The following is a 13182-nucleotide window of genomic DNA, read 5'->3' on the forward strand; positions in this document are numbered from 1 at the left end:
GAACAGCATGTGCAAAGGCCAGGCAGTGAGAAAGAGCTGGTAACCACGCAGCTGACCCATCCATTCATCATTAAGGCAGTCAGTAAGCATTGCCCCGAGTTTCTTAACCGTTTTTCTGCCAGGGTCCCTTTTGGCATCTGGTGAAGCCTCTCTTAGAAGTATGTTTTTAAATGTATAAAATGAATTCATAGCAGAGGAAACAAGCATATTGAAAGAACCACCAAATATTGTTTAAAAAATTTTAAGACAGTCATAACTGCCTTTAGGGTTAGGGTTAGGCATCCTTCAAATGACACGATTTCACAGTGGGGCCAGTAGCTACAGTAACTGATGAGTAATGAACATAAGCAGTGTTTTAAGATGGCTGCAAAAATAACGCGGCATGGAAACATCTGTGGTTCTTCTTGGTGACACAACCATGGGTTCTAATATTGCTATGATTTATAATGGAAGGAAATGCTCCGTTTCAGTCAGAGGGCGGTAAACACAAAAATATAATTTTTCCCCTGTTCAGGGCCCCCTTGGGGGTCCACGTGTGGGTCCAGGTTAAGATTGCTCGGTGTCTGGCCCCGTACCGAGCACAAGAGACAAATCGTGGACTTCAGTCCCAGGGGATAGAGGGAGTTCACAATTAAAGGAATGAGGTGTGGGACGCCTGGGTGGCTCAGTCGGTTAAGTGTCCGACTTTGGCTCAGGTCATGATCTCGCGGTTCTGTGAGTTCGAGCCCCCACCTCGGGCTCTCTGCTGGCAGCTTGGAGCCTGCTCCAGATCCTCTGTCTCCCTCTCTCTGCCGTTCCCCAGCTTGCGCATGCGCTCTCTCTCACATTTTAATAAACGTTTTAAAAATAAAAATAAAAAAAAAAGAAATTAGGTGTGGTTGGAGCAGGGAGGGTCAGAGTGAGGCTGTGAGGGGAGAAGGCTGGCTGGCGAGCCTGGACTCACTAGGCGCCGCGGGCCTGGCTCTGCCGCAGGAGAAAGAGATGGAGAAGCAGAGGCTCCTGTACCAGCAGGCGCGGCTGCACAACCGGGGAGCCGCGGAGATGGTGCTCCAGATGATCAGTGCCTGCAAAGGTGCCCTCGTGCAGGCCCTCCTCCCGAGCACACGCATCCTGTCCCCACTCCCCGGGGACCCCGGGGCACCCTCGCCCACCCCGCATGCCTGTGCTTTGCACGCCAGCCCTCACACATTCCACTTGCCTCGCGATGTCTCACCCGTCCCTCACCCTGGCATGCTGCTCCCCCCTCCCCACTTCTCCCACGTACCCTGGGATGGCTGTTTTCTGGTGGGTGGAGAACAGTGCTCTCAAACTGAGCAGACCCTCTTATGCGACCCTCCGTCCCCCCCGCAGGAGAGACGGGCGCCATGGTGTCCTCCACCCTGAAGCTGGGCATCTCCATCCTAAATGGAGGCAATGCTGATGTGCAACAGGTAACAGGAGAAGGGACTTGGGAAGAGGGCTAAGAGGGGTGGGAGGTTCCTGTGCGACTCCCAGCTCCTCCTCCCCGCCCACCCCTTCTGTAGAAAATGCTGGATTATCTGAAGGACAAGAAGGAAGTTGGCTTCTTCCAGAGTATCCAGGCGCTGATGCAAACATGCAGGTAGGGTCTAGGGTTTGCGGTTGCTGTGCCCCCACTCGGTACCACCGCCAGGAACAGAGGCCCACTCAAACTAGCTCAAATACCAGGGAGCTGATTATCATAACAATAGAGAGAGGCTTTAAGAATGAACAGTTGGAGGGGCTCCTGGGTGGCTCAGTCGGTTAAGCATCCAACTTCAGCGCAGGTCATGATCTTGGTTTCATGACTCTTGGTTTCAGCTCAAGTCATGATCTCACGGTTGCTAGGTTCGAGGCCCGCATCGGGTTGACAGTGCAGAGCCTGCTGGGGATTCTTTCTCTCCCTCTCTCTCTCTGCCTCTCCCCTCCTCATGCTGTGTCTCTCTCTCAAAATAAATAAGTAAACTTCAAAAAAAAAAAAAAAATGAACGAACAGCTGAAGCCCAAAGCTTGTGGAGAATTCAAGGGGCACTGAAGCAGCAGGGAACTGGGGCTCTCACTGATGACCCCTATTAACTTGACTACTACCTCTGCCTTTGTTCTCTTCTGGCAACTGACTCCTCCCCTCCCCCACCAGCTTTGCTAATTGAGGGTTTCTGTTTCCTCCCGATTTCAACTTGTGCATATTTCATCCTGGCCCCACCTTACTTGTGAACTGCGGCCACATGGCTTCTTCCAGTTCTGTTTCTGCTTCCTCTCGATGATTTCAGCTCATTCCTGGTTTACTGTGGCCCTCCACTCGCTCACGGCAGGGTGGGGTGGGGGTGGGGGCGTTGCAGGGCTCTGAAAGAGGGCGGAGGCCTCAGCCCATCTTCCCCATCTTTCCTTCCACCTCCCCCGCCCCTCGCACAGCGTCCTGGATCTCAACGCCTTCGAGAGACAGAACAAGGCAGAGGGGCTGGGCATGGTGAACGAGGATGGAACCGGTGAGGCCCTCTCTTGGGCTTCCCTCTCCTGGGACATCCTCTTCCTTCGGGATCGCCCCCTCGCCCACATTGCCCAAAGCTCCCTTCCTCCAAGACTCCTCCGCTCCACAACCATCCCCAAGCTCCACCCCCCACCCCCACCCCCACCTCCTGTGCAGTGGTCCCCAGTCCTGCCCCCACATTCCTCCCGGGTCTCCCTCCTCGGGGTCCCCACCCTCGGCTGTCCTTCTGTCCTGTGTTCTCTCACCCATCACCACACCGACCCCCGCCCTCCACGTGCCCCAAGTCTCCCACCCTGGTTGCTGTTCTCATTAATGTCCCTAATCCGGGTTAATCGAGTCTCCTCTTTGCCGTGTTGTGACGTGTCTAACTTTTCTGCCCTGATCCTCGCCTCCTGCCCCTCCACCTCTACTTGTACACCTGTTTTTCTCTTCCCTCTTCTTTCTCTCCCTCCGCTTTTACCCTCATTTCCTACTCTTCCTTGGTTCCATCTGTCTCCTTATCGGTCTGATTCTCTGTGGTTGTTCCTCTCTTCGTGTCGATGTCTTCTTCATCTCTGACTGTGTCACTGTTTTTCTGTGTTTGTCTCTGTCTCCTTCCTGTCTCTTTTTTTCCCTCTTTTTTCCTGCTTCCTCCTCCCATCCTGTTGGCTGCCCCAGTCATCAACCGCCAGAACGGTAATTCCCCCAGCCCATTCCCCTTGCTGTGCTGCTGCACCCCTCCCTTCTAACCCCCAACCACCCCCCTCCACCTGGGGGCTGAGGATCTGGGACATCCAGGGAGGGAGGAACCCTTCAGCGACGCATCCCGCCGGCAGAAAGTCTTGAGATCAGGGGTCCAGAGACCAAGATTCGGGTCCCAGATTAGCCACTAACAATACCCGAGACTAAGAACAAGTCTCTTCCCTTCTATAAGCCTCAGTTTCCCCATGTGTAAAATAGAAGCTAAGAGAAGATGGCAAAGATCCCTTTCCAGCTGGATGTTCTCAGACTTCCAGACCCAGATTCGCAGTCCCGGGGTGGGGTAATCCCCACTCCCACCTACCCCGCTCTCTGCGCCCGCGACCCCAGATTGGTCAAATCTGCGGTTCCCATACGCCAACCGGATTGGTTGCCCCCAGCATCCACTCTGATTGGTGTGCGTGCCTCCTCTGCGCCTGCTCTGGTTGGCCCATTCCTGTCTAGCCTCCCTTTCTCTCTTCCCTCCTCTAGAGCCCACGGTGACTGGCTTCTTTCAGATGCCCATTCTGATTGGCCCATGTTTACACGCTTCCCCCTCCCTCCCCCGCATCTCCTGGATTGGCTGATTTCAAGGCATCTGAGCCAATTGGCTGGCTTTGGATCCCACTCCCTGCCCAATCCCCTCCTGCTCAGAGCCTTTGCGTGAAATCGACTCCAATCCCCTTAATCCATTAACTCCGCCCTCCGTGGCCCTGGATGGGGGCTGAGGGAGATACCAGCTGCCTGAACTTCTGCTGGGTAGGCAGACATTCCCAGACGGCACACAAGTGGTGACGTCAGAGGAACACAGATCTTTAGAAAGACACTTGAGGCCCCAGCTTCATGACTCAGGACCCTTCAGGTCTTCATTTGCTGATGCCTCTGAAATCGGGACCCCCTGGTGTCATGGATGCCCGTGGCCCTCACAGTGTCTTTGAAGTGGCGGCTGCTCCTCCCTGCGCACCCGTGCTTTGTGCATGCGTGTGCAGTGTGCAAGGGCCGTGTGCATGTGTGCGCTCTCCCCTGACACATCTGACACTTTCTGGGCCCTGCCCCCCCCCCCCCTTCCACCCAGGAGAGAAGGTCATGGCAGACGATGAGTTCACCCAAGATCTGTTCCGTTTTCTGCAATTGCTCTGCGAGGGGCACAATAATGGTGAGGAGGAGGGGCGGGTGGGAGAGTGGATGAAGAGGAGGCCAGGGTTTGGGGTCAGTCTAGAAGGGTTGCCTGAGTTAAACTCCAGGCCCCTCCCTCCTTATCAGAGGTGGCCTCACCACTCGCCCTGGCCCCGATTGTCCTCCATCCTTTATTTTCATCCATTATCAAGCCCTGCCCACCCACCTTCCTAAATCGCTCTTGAATTTCTGGAATCTAGCCCCTTTGCTACACTTTCACCTCTTCTAGCCAGTCCAAATTCCCCAAAAGAAATCTGCCCCCAAACCTACCTGCTCCCAGATCAGTTTGCCCAAATGAGCGATTAGCCACATGGCATTTTTCCACAGGCATTTTGCAGCAGCTGCCAGAGTTAAGTAGATGCAGTAGATTTCCATACTTTGGTTTTGTAGAGGGGGGTAAAATCACATGGCATTTAAAAATGAGTTTATTAGAATCACTTCTTAATTTCACTTCTAAAATACTCTGCCAGGTGGAAGGCCTTACAGATCCTTTCCTAACTTAAACTAGAGTTTCCCCAACTTTTTTTCTGGTTCAGGCGGTTTAACCAGATCAAGGCTGACACAGCAAGCTAGTGAAACATACATAGCTCACAGCCTTAAAGGGACCATCAAACTTCTGTACAGCAAACTTTCTACCCAATGCCATTTCCTATAACAAATATGCAAGTCTCAGGGTTGTGGTTGTGATACTTAGCAGGTAATTGTGAAACCACAGACTGCCCAGAAGCTAAGCTTCATGACAAGAATGGAAGTAATCATAAATCTAACTTCCATAGAACCTGCATCCCATTTGCTAATGTTCGTGAAGGTAACTCATATGTAAATTTCTTTAATCCCACACTCTTCTCTGTTCAAACAAAGGATAAAGCAGGATCCATTGCTCTGCCTTCTCAAAAGCTCTTATGTCCACAGCCAGTTTTTATTCAAGGTTCATGAAATACCTTTGTGCCATGTGACGAGGACTTTCTTTAATTGTAACTAAGGTGGAATCAGTCTTTGGGGTTTTAAATGAATGTTATTCCCTGGATCTATGATTATTTGGAAACGAGAAGGTGCTAAAGGGGGGAATTCCTCTCTTCTACCAAATTTACAAGCCAGTCCTCTGCATAAATTCGTGGATCCATTAACCAGCCCAATCAAATAAACATTTGAAATATCTTTCAAATCTCAGGTGCCTCGCATGTCTTGAGTGTTTGGTGCCATTCAAAGTAGACAACAGGTTCTTCTCTTGTACATGTCTGAGACTATGTTCTTGGTTGACAGCTTTTTACGGGAGAGGGGAGCTGTATATGTAAACATTTAGGCATATAGCCCAGTTGAAATTAACACAAAGGAGTTAGAAAACATATACATTTGCTTCTAAAATATTGAATATTTGAGCATAATCTTCATCTACAGTGTGAAACCAGGCAAAATGGTTTATGAAATAGAAGTGATTATGATCCAGCAATTATGAAATAGATGTCAGATGGACAGTAAAACTTTGGGGGGGGGGAAACCTTTCAAGGGCTGGTAAAGCCATCCTGTGCAACATGACATTGCCATGAACGTGCAAAAGGACTTAGCTGAAGTTTGTTTTCATTGCCTTCACAATTTGATGAATTGATCATTTGGCAAATGGGTCTACAGAGGTGGTTCTCCAACTTAAGAGGGCCTCAGAATCACCTCGAGGCCTTGTTAAAATACAGATTTGAGGGCTCCGCCCCAGATTCTCTGATTTAGTAGTTCTGGGATGGAGTCCAGTAATTCTTGTCTCTGACAAGTTCCCAGGAGATGCTGAGGCTCCCGGTCTGGGACCCACACTTTGAGAATCACTGCTCCAAAGTGCAGCCGTTAACCTCAGCACTCTTTAAGGCTCTTTAAGAACAGCTAATGTTTATCGAGCACTCGTACCAGATGGCTATCCTAATTTTTTTTTTTTAATTTGGAAAAAGCATTTATTTATTTATTTTGAAAGAGAGAGAGGGGTGCCTGTGTGGCTCATTCGGTAAAGCGTCCAACTTCAGCTCAGGTCATCATCTCGCGGTTTGTGAGTTCCAGCCCCATGTCGGGCTCTGTGCTGACAACTCAGAGCCTGGAACCTGCTTCCGATTCTGTGTCCCTCTCTCGCTCTGCCCCAACCCCGCTCCTGCTCTTTCTCTCTCTTTCTCTTTCAAGAATAAATAAAACATTAAAATTTTTTAAAAGAGAGAGAGAGAGAGAGAGAGAGAGCAGTGTAAGTGGGGGAGAGAGAGAGAGAGAGAGAGAGAGAGAGAGAGAATCCCAAGCAGGCTCCACGCTGTCAGCACAAAACCTGATGCGGGACTCCATCTCACAAACGGTGAGATCATGACCTGAGCCAAAATCAAGAGTCAGACGCTTAATTGACCGAGCCACCCGGGCACCACTGTCCTAAGTTTTTTATGTACGCCAAAGCATTAAAAATTCACAAGAGCTCCATAAAGTAGGGTGTGCTGTAACCACCATGTTACATATGGGGGAACTGAGGCACAGTCTGTGCCACACATAGGGATTCAATAACTTGCCTGAGGTCATACAGCTGGGAATTCATACAGCCCACTCCTACTTACCTTTCCTGCCTTGGTTGAGGTCCCTTCCCCCAGGGAGCCTTCCTTGATTACGTTGTCGTCAGCTGAGTTAGGCATCTCCTCTGGGCGACTGCAGCCGCCTAGGTTTCCCACCTCACAACCCTGATCATTCTGCTCGGTATTCCCCACCACCACCACCCCTACGACCCATGAACCCATGTTTATAATTATTATTATTACTAACTTCTCAACCGCAACCAAAATAGAGAGAATGGTCTAATAAATGGTACCCATCACTCAGCTGTAGCAGTTATCAGCTTTTTGCCATAGAAGAATGTTTTTCAAACAGTGGGAACCAATGTACCAGAGGGTTGTGAATCCGTGTATTTCAGAGGCTCTCATCTGAATTCCACGCTGATATGCCTGGGGAGCATATTTTTAAAATACACTAAAGCCCAGTGTTCATTCACCCTCAGAGATTGTAATTTAATTGGTCTAGGATTGGGGCTTGAGCAGGAGGACTTTGAAAAGCCTCCAGGTGATTCTAACATGCAGCCAAGGTTGAAAGATTGAGGACTACGAATGTAGTGAGTTAATTTTTTAAAATATAATTTATTGGCAAGTTGGCTAACATACAGTGTATACAGTGTGCTCTTGGTTTGGAGGGGGGGGGGGTAGATTCCCGTGATTCATCGCTTACATACAACACCCTGTGCTCATCCCAGGAAGTACCCTCCTCAATGCCCATCACCCATTTTCTCTTCTCCCTCACCCTCCACCATCAACCTTCAGTTTGTTCTCTGTATTTAAGAGTCTCTTATGGTTTGCCTCCCTCTCTGTTTGAAACTATTTTTTCTCCTTCTCGAGATCAGAATTCTTTTGTAGGTAACTAGACTAGCACAGGACAGAAAATACCAGAATACATAGCACATGTGTGAGTATGTGAAACTTCTGTTTTGGGTATATGTGGATATAATTTCAGTTTAAACACATGTACTGGGTTTTAATGTAAAATGGTTCCCCTACTGTAAGTTGCAGTCAGAAAAGATTGAAAAATTACTACACAAGAATATAAACTTCACAAGGGCAGGGACTTTTTCTTTTACTGCTGTATTCCCAGGGCCCAGAACAGTGCCTGGCACATCATAAATGCTCGATAAACTTGTAGTACCGAAGAATAAGTGGCCAATCTCCATCTCACATTAGCAGATAGTATGTGCTCAATAAATAGATATTGAGGGGAGCCTGGGTGGCTCAGTCGGTTGAGCATCCGACTTTGGCTCAGGTCATGATCTCGTGGTCCGTGAGTTGGAGCCCCGCATCGGGCTCTGTGCTGACAGCTCAGAGCCTGGAGCCTGCTTCGGATTCTGTGTCTCCCTCTCTCTGCCCCTCCCATCCTCATGCTCTGTCTCTCTCTCTCTCTGTGTCAAAAATAAATAAACGTTAAAAATAAATAAATAGATATTGAACAAATATACAAAAGAAATGGCAGATATTTATCTCTTCTGGCTTTGGCTAGGTGCTCAGTAAATATTTGTTGGATAAATGAATGAATAAATAACCAATCTTCCATCTCCCCCATCACATAGTAGGTGTTCGATAAACATTTTTGGAAACAAACGGAAGACTGAATCTCCATTTTCCCCTGCTATACTGTGGGTGCACAAGAAAGGTGTTTGCGGGGCCGGGGGGGGGGGGGATGAATGAATAAATGACTGACCCTCCACCATATCTGGCATGTAGTTGGCCCTCAATAGTTATTTACATAAATGAATAAATGATCTTCATCTTCCTCTGACACACAGTAGGTACTTGATAAAGATTTATTAAATTAACGAGAACAATTATATGCCTCTGGCATACAAGAGGCACTCAATAATCCTATTGCATAAATGAATAAACGACCCACTGTCCCCCTCCCCTAGCACACGGCAGACTCTCAATGAACGAATGGCTTTTCATCTCCCCAGATTTCCAAAATTACCTACGGACACAGACAGGGAACACGACAACCATTAACATCATCATCTGCACGGTGGACTACCTCCTGCGGCTGCAGGTGAGGCTGTGAGGCCGTCCAGGTGTGACCTGGGTGGGGGGTTGTGGGGCCCCGGTTGGCCCCAGCACCCCTTCACACCCCGTCGGTCCCCCCAGGAGTCCATCAGCGACTTCTACTGGTACTACTCCGGCAAGGATGTCATTGAGGAGCAGGGCAAGAGGAACTTTTCCAAGGCCATGTCGGTCGCTAAACAGGTGTTCAACAGCCTCACCGAGTACATCCAGGTAGGACCCGCCCTCTGGGGCGGAGCGAGGCACCCCCACCCCCTATCCCCGCACCCTGCGCCCTGCTTGGCGCTCACTGCAGCCCTCTGCCCCCAGGGCCCCTGCACCGGGAACCAGCAGAGCCTGGCGCACAGCCGCCTCTGGGACGCCGTGGTGGGATTCCTGCACGTGTTTGCCCACATGATGATGAAGCTCGCTCAGGTTCGAGACCCTCTGTTGTTCTTCCTGCAGCTGTTCTCGGGCATCCCCGAAGCGGCTCACTTCCAAGTCAGTTTCTCACCCAAGTCCCCCTGGCATGTTCCAGAAGAGTTCCCTAGGGGTGGCCAAATCCATCTTCCTTCTGGATTGGCTCTCTGCATGACCCCGCCTCCTCCTCTGCCACCACCAATCGGCTGGTTTCCCATGCACACTTCCATTGGTTTGACGTTTGGGCCCCGCCCCCCTGGGCCCGGAGTTCCTCTATGATTGGTTGGTGTTCTTTTCTCTGGGGTGAGGTCCTCTCAGACTCCGACCTCCCTGGGGATAGAAAGGGGGTGTCTTTCTAGAACAGGGACTGGGGCTGAAGGAGTGTTTTGCTTCTTTATTCTGCCTGCGGCAGATGACGCCCATCTCGGGCACCCATGATGTAAGGTCCCTGTCGAGTCCTTCTCCCATTTCTAGAATCCTGTGTACCCTTCCCCTATCACCCCTGCCCCTTTGCAGTCTGGTCAGTGCCTCATGCTCTGCTTCTGTCTGGTAAACACATTCGAGGCTGTACCATCCGCATCCTGAACGGCATAAATGTGACAGTGTTCCAGCAGATGGCAGTACTCTGTACGCCGTATTATAATTTCCCCGCAGGAAGCGTCTTGAGGAAGGGGAGCCTTTTTCTAGTTACTCAAAGGTGCCACAGGGGCTGGCAGAAACCCTGTCTGCTGTCACCTGGCTTTTTGAAAGGAGCTGAACTTAGAATGCAATTCCTTAGTTTCAGTGCGGTCGAAGTTGTGTTATTGGTGTCATCTTCAAAGTCTAGCGAGTACTGGTATTTTAGTCTAGAATTCCACATCCTGCAGTGCTGATGCATTAGCCAAGGACTAGGGCTAGGTTGCATGGGCTGGGAATCCAATGCAAAGTGATGGCCTAATCGGGGTGGGGGTGTGGGAGGGATTTATCAGTTCACACCAGAGATCCAGGGCCTAGAGTGATGTCAGCTGAACTATCTGCCTTCTCTGGCTTCATTCTCAAGCAGGCTCTTCCCCGGACTGAAAAAAATGGTGCCCCAGACTTCTATGCACCCCCCTCCCCCCAACAGCTCCAGAGGGAAGATAATCCCTCTTTTGTCGGAGCTCCCACTCGGGATTCTCTGTTTGGACCATGGGGTCACATGCTCATCCCAGAACCAATCACCGTGGCCAGGGGAGGGCTCTGATTGGCCAGATCTGGTCACATACCCACCTGTGAAACCAGCAAAGTGGGGTTAGCCCCACTTGCTCTGAGACTGGGATTGTTACCGGAAGCAGGGCGCTGCCTCGTGCATCACCGGCAGGCGCACACCACGGGCACCCACAGAGTTGGATTTTGAGATTCCGGAACGTTGGGAGGTCAGAGTCAGAATGCCGAGCTTTGGAACTGTGTTAGAATTAGAACTCTAGAAGGAGCATTCGGGTAGAGGAGCCTTACGTCCCTTTTATCCAGCATCCTTCCCCCTTCTCCATTGTATGAGGTAGAACCAGATGAAATGACCACTTGGTGGGTCAAAAATGCTCACATATTAGCAGTTTTATGTAGCTCAACGGAATACCTGTGGGGACTATGAGGCAGAACTCTGACCATGTAGGAAGTTTCTGTAGGCACTACATGAGGCAATGTGACTGGGGAGGCAGTGTGCCCCCACATTCTTCCCAAATTGTTCACCGAAAGGCCTGTGGCTGAGTCCTCCAGCCTTTTTCCTGAACCCAGAGTCTCGCTTTTTCCATCACATAGTCACTCAACAAACATGGAGCAAGCGGCCGCCATAAACCAGGCACAGTGCTGAGCTCTCACCCCTTCCCAGCTGTGTCTCCCTACCCAGTACGTGCCCCTCTCTGTCTCTCTCAGCTCCAAGCTTCTCTCCCAGCCCTCCTTGTCCGCCAGCTCTCGCCCCCACGTAGCACCCGTTGGGCCTGCTTACCCCCCAAAGTGCCCACCCCACCCCCACAATCTTGTCTCTCTGCCCCTTCCCCTGCTTCCGAGGAACATGTGTGGAGTCGGGTCCCCTCGGAGGTAAGAGGGGGAGAAAAAGGGGTCTTGGGCCCCGTGGGGTGGGTCAGGAGGGGCGGAAGCAGCTGGAGGTGGGGAGGCGTCTCTGCAGAGACCAGTTATCCCATGGTTGGGGTGTGGGGTCTCTAGGACTCGAGCCAGATCGAGCTGCTGAAGGAGCTGCTGGACCTACAGAAGGACATGGTGGTGATGTTGCTGTCACTACTAGAAGGTAAGTGCCCAGCGGGTGTGGGTAAGGGGAGGGTACAGAGGTACAGACAAGCAGGGAATGGCCCTCGGAGACCCAGGAGACCCTAACCTTCAACTTCATCCCACATCGTGTCAGGGTCAGTGGGTTGATGAAGGAGTCGCAGTACCAAACTCAGTAAACCCTTACCGAGCACTTATTATATGCCAACTGTACACACGTTAGTTTTGTGAATTCCCCGGGGAAATCTTAATAAGGTGGGTGGCCTGGACACTCTTTAAAACGTATGTACCTGGGGCGCCTGGGTGGCTCAGTCGGTGGAGCGTCCGACTTCAGCTCAGGTCACGATCTCACGGTCCGTGAGTTCGAGCCCCGCGTCGGGCTCTGGGCTGACGGCTCAGAGCCTGGAGCCTGCTTCCGATTCTGTGTCTCCCTCTCTCTCTCTGCACCTCCCCTGTTCATGCTCTGTCTCTCTCTGTCTCAAAAATAAATAAACATTTAAAAAAAATGTATGGACCTAATAGTTATCTATGTTCATTTGTTAAATGTGTCACTTAGCTTTTGCTGCCTCAGGAATGTCCTCAAAACTTAGTGACTTAAAACAACCATTATTTACTGCTAATGAATAAGACATTTTAACTAGTAGACAAAGACTTTTCTACAGAGATTCAGTGTCCTCATTCCTTTCCATGGTTGCATAATACTCCATTATGTGAGTGAACGTGATTCATTTAGCCACACCCCAGTCAACGGACATTCAAATTAAAAAAATGTTTTGCTATTACAAAAAAATGTTGCAATGGATAATCCTCCTATAATCTTTCAATGTTTTTGATGTGTAGTCATTAGCTTTTAAAAATTAGAAGGTTCCTGGGGTGCCTGGGTGGCTCAGTCGGTTAAGCATCCGACTTCGGCTCAGGTCATGATCTCATGGCTTGTGGGTTCGAGCCCCGCATTGAGCCCTGTGCTGACAACTCAGAGCCTGGAACCTGCTTCCGATTCTGTTTCCAGCTCTCTCTGCTCCCCTCCCCTGCTCTCTCTCTCTCTCTCTCTCTCTCTGTCAAATATAAATAAGCATTTTTTAAAAAAAATTTTAATGTTTATTTATTTTTGAGACAGAGAGAGACAGAGCATGAGTGGGGGAGGGGTAGAGAGAGAGAGGGAGACACAGAATCCAAAGCAGGCTCCAGGCTCCGAGATGTCAGCACAGAACCCCATGTGGGCTTGAACTCACAAACCTGAGCTCATGACCTGAGCTGAAGTCAAACGTAAATAAGCATTTTTTTAATTTTATTTTTTATTTTTTAAAATTTACATCCAAATTAGTTAGCATATAGTGCAGCAATGATTTCAGAAGTAGATTCCTTATTGTCCCTTACCCATTTAGCCCATCCCCCCTCCCACACCCCCTCCAGCAACCCTCAGTTTGTTCTCCATATTTATGAGTCTCTTCTGTTTTGTCCCCCTCCCTGTTTTTATATTAGTTTTGTTTCCCTTCCCTTATGTTCCTCTGTTTTGTCTCTTAAAGTCCTCATATGAGTGAAGTCATATGATTTTTTATCTTTCTC

The 13182-nt window shown here is 49.9% G+C and overlaps 1 protein-coding gene across 8 annotated transcripts in view; it reads left to right on the top strand.

Moving 5' to 3' along the window:
• The window catches only part of RYR1 (ryanodine receptor 1), a 132406-nt gene that overhangs the window by 89837 nt on the left and 29387 nt on the right, over positions 1-13182 (top strand). For all 8 annotated transcript variants that reach the window (XM_047835988.1, XM_047835994.1, XM_047835990.1 and 5 more), the window contains 9 exons: positions 973-1072; positions 1351-1430; positions 1524-1600; positions 2410-2483; positions 4278-4358; positions 8877-8965; positions 9061-9189; positions 9286-9390; positions 11557-11638. In XM_047835988.1, the coding sequence (XP_047691944.1) occupies positions 973-1072; positions 1351-1430; positions 1524-1600; positions 2410-2483; positions 4278-4358; positions 8877-8965; positions 9061-9189; positions 9286-9390; positions 11557-11638 (817 nt within the window). The remainder of the gene's footprint in view (positions 1-972; positions 1073-1350; positions 1431-1523; positions 1601-2409; positions 2484-4277; positions 4359-8876; positions 8966-9060; positions 9190-9285; positions 9391-11556; positions 11639-13182) is intronic.

The sequence above is a fragment of the Prionailurus viverrinus genome, chromosome E2 (genome assembly GCF_022837055.1).
Source record: "Prionailurus viverrinus isolate Anna chromosome E2, UM_Priviv_1.0, whole genome shotgun sequence".
NCBI classification, from domain to species: domain Eukaryota; kingdom Metazoa; phylum Chordata; class Mammalia; order Carnivora; family Felidae; genus Prionailurus; species Prionailurus viverrinus.